At 48.5% G+C, this 6,906-nt stretch overlaps 5 protein-coding genes across 5 annotated transcripts; 2 read left to right on the top strand and 3 right to left on the bottom strand.

The window, feature by feature from the left end:
* Window positions 1–375: 375 nt before the first annotated feature.
* LOC117891563 (L-lactate dehydrogenase B chain-like) lies at window positions 376–1,843 on the bottom strand. Its single transcript, XM_034797082.1, has one exon. The coding sequence runs from the start codon at window positions 1,764–1,766 to the stop codon at window positions 696–698; it is 1,071 nt and encodes a 356-aa protein (XP_034652973.1). The 5' UTR covers window positions 1,767–1,843; the 3' UTR covers window positions 376–695.
* A 204-nt stretch (window positions 1,844–2,047) lies between these two features.
* LOC117892699 (U6 snRNA-associated Sm-like protein LSm6) lies at window positions 2,048–2,480 on the top strand. The gene is made up of 2 exons (XM_034799110.1): window positions 2,048–2,205; window positions 2,274–2,480. The coding sequence occupies exons 1-2, from the start codon at window positions 2,115–2,117 to the stop codon at window positions 2,420–2,422; spliced, it is 240 nt and encodes a 79-aa protein (XP_034655001.1). The 5' UTR covers window positions 2,048–2,114; the 3' UTR covers window positions 2,423–2,480.
* LOC117892698 lies at window positions 2,444–3,521 on the bottom strand. The gene is made up of 2 exons (XM_034799109.1): window positions 2,953–3,521; window positions 2,444–2,896 (listed from the first exon to the last, which is right to left on the bottom strand). Exons 1-2 carry the CDS (start codon window positions 2,992–2,994, stop codon window positions 2,495–2,497), a joined length of 444 nt encoding a protein of 147 aa, XP_034655000.1. The 5' UTR covers window positions 2,995–3,521; the 3' UTR covers window positions 2,444–2,494.
* A 160-nt stretch (window positions 3,522–3,681) lies between these two features.
* Window positions 3,682–5,281, bottom strand: LOC117892697 (charged multivesicular body protein 4c). Its single transcript, XM_034799108.1, has 4 exons — window positions 4,984–5,281; window positions 4,393–4,570; window positions 4,029–4,327; window positions 3,682–3,962 (listed from the first exon to the last, which is right to left on the bottom strand). Exons 1-4 carry the CDS (start codon window positions 5,159–5,161, stop codon window positions 3,922–3,924), a joined length of 696 nt encoding a protein of 231 aa, XP_034654999.1. The 5' UTR covers window positions 5,162–5,281; the 3' UTR covers window positions 3,682–3,921.
* Window positions 5,282–5,340: 59 nt separating this feature from the next.
* On the top strand, window positions 5,341–6,870 carry LOC117892696 (pre-mRNA-splicing factor 38). The gene has a single exon (XM_034799107.1). The coding sequence runs from the start codon at window positions 5,420–5,422 to the stop codon at window positions 6,473–6,475; it is 1,056 nt and encodes a 351-aa protein (XP_034654998.1). The 5' UTR covers window positions 5,341–5,419; the 3' UTR covers window positions 6,476–6,870.
* Window positions 6,871–6,906: the final 36 nt, after the last annotated feature.

The raw sequence follows: 6,906 nt of genomic DNA, 5'->3' as shown, positions 1-6,906 counted from the left end.
TCGCTTCGCCGCATGCGAGTGCGTGCAACGCGTGGGCGAACCAGCGAACGGTTAATGGCAATGGGAATGGGAAATGCTGGAAGCGGAACGAGATCGTTGCTGTGGTTCTTGTGCGCCTGCTACAAATCAAGACCTTGGCTCCAAATCGATCTTACTCTCAAAGTGCAGGGCGCCTCTGCATTGAGGGCGCCGCCCCCAAAACGTCTTGAGATCGTCTAAGGTTTGCTCATTGTCTGTCTTCCTACCATTTCCTCTGCTTGCCTAATCGTTTTCAAGACCTTTGACTTTCGATTTCGTTGGAGACCTTCCCCAAGAGACCTTGCGTTCCGGATACCCCACCCGCTCTCATAACATGTTGACACTTTGGCTCAAGAAATTAATCATAATTTTGATGGAAATTACAAAAATTTCAGTTGTCTAGGCACAGGGCAGCAGCAACGTGGAAGAGCAGGCGCGGGCGTGCGGTATGGTCAAGTGATTGCTGCTGCACTTTTACAGTTGTAATACTATATAGTCGTCTCCCTTGCTCTCGCATTCTTATCGCTGTGACGTCGCTGGAAAGTGAAAAGGGCGGCGCAACGGCAAGTGATTTGCTTTCCCTCTCTTCCTCCCGCGCTGTGAAATGTTTTCTGTTTTGTTTTCTTTTTCTCCTCTCTGTTCTATTTGTGTTTCATGGAGTGCCGGGGGAAGCGAGATCACAATTTTAAAGAGCACTGGGCCTCAAGCAATGTATCTGCAGATTTCAACAACTTTTTATGCTCATCTTTGGTTAGTGGCAGCTCCAGAATGTGGCTAATTCCGCTGGCCGTGACACGACATGGCACAGACAGTACCACACTGTCCTTTACACAGTGGACTCCCTTCACATCGGTCCCCAGGCAGCACACCTTGCCGGTATTCTGCAGCATGCAGGCCACAACATCCGAGGTAGTCAGGCCCACGGCCCAGTTTGTGTAGCCCTTGGCCTTGCTAACGTGTACGCCTGCGTTCAGGATGCCATCGAAGAGATCGGACCATTTCTCGGGGTCCTTGTCTGTGCCCAAATCCCTCAAGACATCTCTCAGTCGTATCCCACCCACCGTGACACTGGACCAAACGGGAACGGCGCTGCTGCCATGCTCTCCTATTACATAACCATTGACATCCGTGGTGGGGACCTTGAGGCGCTTCGCGATTAGATAGCGAAAGCGGGCAGTGTCCAGGTGGCAGCCAGTGGTGAAGCAGCGATGCTTCTCCAGCTTTCCGATGCGCTGCACGGCAAAGGTCATCACATCGGCTGGATTGCAGATGACTATGAATACAGCTTTGGGACTCAGTTTGACCAGCTTGGGCACCACAGACTTGAGAATGTCAACCGTTTTATGCATCACGTCCAGGCGAGATCGAGTCTTGCCCGAAGGCCTCGCACCAGCTGTGATAATGATGATATCCGAGTTCTTGGTGCGATTTCCATCACCACAGGCTCGGACAATCGGATTGCCCAGGAAGGCTGACGCATGAGAGAAATCCAATGCCTCCGCGGTGGCCAAATCGTATTTCACATCGTGGATAACCAGATTCTTGGTCAGGTTGCGCGCCAATAGAAACGCTGAGACTGCAGTTCCGACCTGGCCCGCCCCAACCACGGTTATCTTAAGCGATGACTTGGCCTTGAAGCCCTTCACCGGCTTCATCACGCTGTTAAATGAGGAAGCGGTGCGTACAAACTTATTGCCAACGCCATCGCAATTTGTCAACAGCCGCCGCATCCACAAACTGGCCATCATTTTGAAACTATAATTTAGAGTATTTTATAACCGAAAATGTTTGAATTTTGAAATGTTATCGATGACTAGTGCCGCTCAGCACTGTCCAATTTGCTCACATAGATGAGCAGATAAAGTCAGGCAGCTGTTTATCTGGTTATCTACTCTATTTTAAAGTTATGCTTTATATTTATTTGTGCGCTGAATAAATTTAAATAATTCAAAGCTAAGTTTCCGAAAAATATCTATCGGTTTTGGTGCAACTCTGCACAGACCAGCTGATTCAAACGCGTCCCTTGTTTTCTGCTATTATCGATAAATCTACGGTCACACTAGCGACCACCCAATTTAATAAATAAAATAAACAATATGTCTCGCAAAGAAGCCCTCTCGCAGTTTATCAACCAAATCCATGGTCGCCCCGTGGCAGTGAAACTGAACAACGGCGTGGACTATCGCGGTGAGTTTTCTATAATAAAATGCCGGCTGAAAACACGTTCACAAACACTCTCTCTCTCCTCCCACCAGGTGTACTGGCATGCTTGGATGGCTATATGAACATTTGCCTAGAGCAGACGGAGGAGTACGTGAATGGCCAGCTAAAGAACAAATACGGCGACGCATTTATCCGCGGAAACAACGTCCTCTACATATCCACACAGAAACGGAGAGTCTAGCCATAGAACTTAAGTTTATTTCATAAATACAACCGAAACTCCATACTTTTCCACTGCACGAATGTGGTTCTCTCAACTGGGATAGTGAGGCGTGCCGAACTCCTGGGGAATGGCTCCAAAGTGTCGCAGCTGCCGGACGGAGTAGCCAGAGCCCAGGGCGGCTATCAGTCGTTCGCCGCGAAAGCCAAACTTGCGCTCGTAGTGTGGCCGCCAAGCGCGTCCAAAGTGTGGGTCGAAGGGGATCTCGCTGGCCTGCTGGAAGGGTGAGTTGCCGAAGAACAGGCGGTCTAGGTAGTCCAATACGGCCTTCTTTTTCTGAAAGTGCTCGAGCAGGGGACTGGCGGTGGCAGCCGTGCGCGGATCCTGGGAGGCCAGGTTCTTGAAGTACTGAAAGTTCGCCAGATCCACGTTGGAGAAGTCAAATACCTCGTGGAAGTCGTGCAGCGTGGCGCGGGCGTCGGGCAGCTGCAGGCACTGCGGGATTCAAGGGCAATGTTAATTCGGTGCTTAGGGGATAATTAAGCACTTACCATTACCACGGCCAGTGCAGCAATTAAGACGTATTTGCACATTGCAATTGATACGATTGATCCACTCCCAGAGACACCAGACACCTCGACTCTTCCTCAAACGGAACTAAACTGATTTGAATAAATTCGGCCAACTGCATGCGCCCAGGCCGAGCCACAGAGAGTGTCCAGCGATTTGCAATCAGTCGCCAGCTCTTGTATTTTTTTGTAATCCATTACCCAATCCCACATGACGCAGTGTCCGCTGTCGCTGCCCAGCCAAATGTAACAGCCGCCACCGCCATGGCGGTGTAATTAATTGATATGCATGTCGCATCAGCAGCCGTGTTCCAATCAATGCGCCCCGATTCGGGTCTGCTACCGCCTCGAGCATTTACATTTTATCACTCGAGGGCGACCCACCGCAGATAGTGGATCTTAATGATTCGTCTTTGTTTGTTTACAACGAGCCGAGCCACTCGCTGGTATTGAAAATAGGGCAACCGAGACACCAAGTGGATTGTTTACTATTTATTTATGTATAAATTTCAATTCAAATACTAAAACCAGCGGGAAATGAGTGCAAAAATACAACTTGTAAGCTTTGTTTGTCTCAATCGTGGACTTGCATTGAAACCAGCTGCAGCTGCCTGACTTGATTCCGTTTGGAGCAGCAAATTAAACGATATCAGCGCAAGGCTCTCGTGCAAAAATGTTTCAAAAATATCAAAATACATAATTATCCTTCAGTTTTGTTGTCTAATTTTGTTGATGTGTGTGTGGGTGGCCTGACTTTGCTCTTTTCGTTTATTATTTGTTAAATCACATTCCTTTTATATGTACCATTTGATTGATTGAAAGATTGCCAAAGGAATTAATGCCTTCCTCGCTTCAAACTAAAAATTTCACTTAATATTTAATCAAAACAGAAACGTGGGGGATTTTGGTTAACCTGCAGTGAACAGTGAAGAGATTTCAATAGCGCTCGATTTAGTTGGCCCAGGACAAAAGCTGCTTCATGACTGGATCATCTGAAAACGAAAAGAAACGAGTTACAATTTGGTGAAATTAAGGAACACACAAGACAGTGACGTTACCATCATCGGCTGCTTCAGCCGTGGTTGTAGTCGTAGTAGTTGTGGCCTTCTTCTTCTCCTTGGCCTTCTCGGGCAAGTCCTCTGTGGGCGCCTCGGGCAATGTGGGCGCTGGCTCGGGAATGCCAATGATTTCCTTATCAAAGTTCTCCTGTTCCAGCTCATCGAGTTCCCGCTCGAGATCCTCGTCGTCCAGATCGGCACCAAAGGCAACTGGGTTGGAAATGGCATCGGAAATCTCCCGGGCCACATCCTGTTGCTCGGCAATATCATCCATCATGTCATGGACCTTGTCCACATCCCTGCACATCGAAGGAATCAATCAAGTTAGTTTATGGAGCTCATCGGACGATGGTCGACTACTCACATGTGCTGGTGGGCATTCTTGAGCGCATCCGCAGCATCCTTCATTGTGGTCAAGACGGCAGTGTTCGTGTTGGCGCTCTCCAAAGCCTCGCGCTGCATCTCAATGGTGGACAGGGTGCCATCGATCTGCTGCAGCTGTTTCTCCAGCCGCTTCTTCTTTTTGAGGGCTTGCAGGGCCACTGAAAAGGCGACAAGTATGCAGGTGAGTCTGGGTCAAAGCAGGCACGATTCGCTAAGATGTTAAGGCCAATTTTGGATTATTTTGAATCGAATTACTCTAGGACAAAGCTAATGTCTGGTTTAGTATCGAAAGGAATGTTGTTCATATTACGTTCTGAGCATATGCGGACACATCCAGGCGTCAAATGGTATGCGGGTGAGAAAGGCGAAGAAATACAATCATTATACTAGATAATTCTACTCAAGCATAATTACATGTCTAGCATGGTGGTGGCTGAGGGGTTGGGAAGTCCCCAGCCACAACAAAAACAAAGCAAATATGAGTCATGTCCGGATATTTATGGTGCTGATTTGCGGACACAATGAACCTCCGTCAGCGTGGCTTCAGGATGGCAGCCACACTAGTACATACCTCTTTTGTTTTTGGATGCATTCTTTCGGGCAATACTCAGCTCATCCTCGATTTTTGCCTCGAGAAATTCCTGCTTCTTGATGAGCATGTTTTCAGTTTCCCTCAGCTTTTGTATTGCCTCCCCCGTCGTTGGGGCTACCTCCTTCTTGCCACCGAACATTTTCCCAAAGAAACTCATCTTTGTTTTTTCTGTTTTTCACGCCCAAATCCCCTGGAATCCTAGATTAAAGTATGGTTTTTCACTCTTTTGCGTCTCCTTTTTGCTGTCTGGCCGAGTTGTTTTGTTGGATGAGCGATGCGTCATCGCGATACCACGATATATCGATAGCGCATTGTTTCCTAACTATCGCATTGGTGACGATACCCGATACTATCTGCAGGCGTGCAGCTGTGCCCGACGCCGAAAAACAAGTAATAATAATAATTGTTAAATAAAATGGCAAATCGGACAGTAAAGGAGGCCAAAAATGTGCACGGGACCAATCCGCAGTATCTCATTGAGAAGATCATACGTTCCCGCATCTACGACTCCAAATACTGGAAGGAACAATGTTTTGCACTCACCGCCGAATTGCTGGTGGACAAGGCGATGGAGCTGCGATTCGTCGGCGGCGTTTATGGAGGAAACATAAAGCCCACGCAGTTCCTCTGCCTCACACTGAAGATGTTGCAGATTCAGCCGGAGAAGGACATTGTGGTGGAGTTCATCAAGAACGAAGAGTTCAAGTATGTGCGTGCATTGGGTGCGTTCTATCTGCGGCTGACCGGCGTCGCCCTCGACTGTTACAAGTATCTGGAGCCCTTGTACATCGACAACCGCAAGCTGAGACGCCAGAATCGGGCCGGACAGTTCGAGATTGTCTACATGGACGAGTACATTGATGAATTGCTGCGAAATGATCGCGTCTGCGACATTATACTGCCTCGAATACAGAAGCGCACCATTCTCGAGGAGAACAACGAGATTGAGCCAAAGGTGTCGGTCCTGGATGAAGACCTGGACGACGAACTGCCCAGTGAGGATGAGAAGCCGGACGACCGAGAAGCGAATCGGACGAACGAGAACTCGGCTTCTTCTGTACGACGACCACGGAGGGCTCGCTCGAAATCCAAATCCCGCAGCAGGGAGCGGGAACGGGACCGACGTCCAGCGCAAAGCAACAATGCTCGTTCTCGAGATTACTACGACGAACTGGAGGAGTTTGAGCGGCAGCGGAATCGCACCCGCAACCGCGACACTCAGCACGAGGACCGGCGTCAGCCAGCAGGACGTCAGGATCGTGATAGAGAGCAACGCCAGGATCGGGATAGAGAGCAACGTCAGGACCGGGATAGAAAGCCCCTGAATCGAGACAGGGAGCGCCAGGACCGTGACAGAATGCGCGAGCGAGATCGATATGGCGAAAGAGATCGACGGGAGCGAGAAAATGGCTCCCGCCACGACCAGCGGGAGAGAGATACGCGAAACGAGCGCGAGCGGCGTCGCCATTAAAATTAATTTAAATAATTGTAATATTGACCACTAAAAAACACCAAACCGCCAAACTCTCGGTATTTTTATTTGCCCCAGGTTGGCAGCGCCGCGCAGCAATTGGTGGTAAACAGAGACAGCTGTTGCTGTTGTGAATTTTAGAAAGTCGAAAGAAATGCACAGTTAATATTAATAATTAATAAATTAATTGTATACTTGGGTTTAATAATTGTGTTGCACTTGTGTACTCGTGTTAAGTAACGTAACTAGCCTACGCACATGTCGATAAACTGCTTACGTTGCCATTTCGCAGCAGCAAGTGAAGCTCTCAGTATCTGTTTTCGCTCTGTTGCGCTCAGAACTCGCCTTCGTGTCTGTGACTGATTAAATACTATACGCTGCTGCATTGCCCAGAATGAATTGCTAGTTTTTTTATCTGCCATAGTTACAAA

The sequence above is a fragment of the Drosophila subobscura genome, chromosome E (genome assembly GCF_008121235.1).
Source record: "Drosophila subobscura isolate 14011-0131.10 chromosome E, UCBerk_Dsub_1.0, whole genome shotgun sequence".
Lineage (NCBI taxonomy): Eukaryota > Metazoa > Arthropoda > Insecta > Diptera > Drosophilidae > Drosophila > Drosophila subobscura.
The sequence above is the reverse complement of the archived record's forward strand: the minus strand, read 5'-3'. Positions and strand labels throughout refer to the sequence as shown.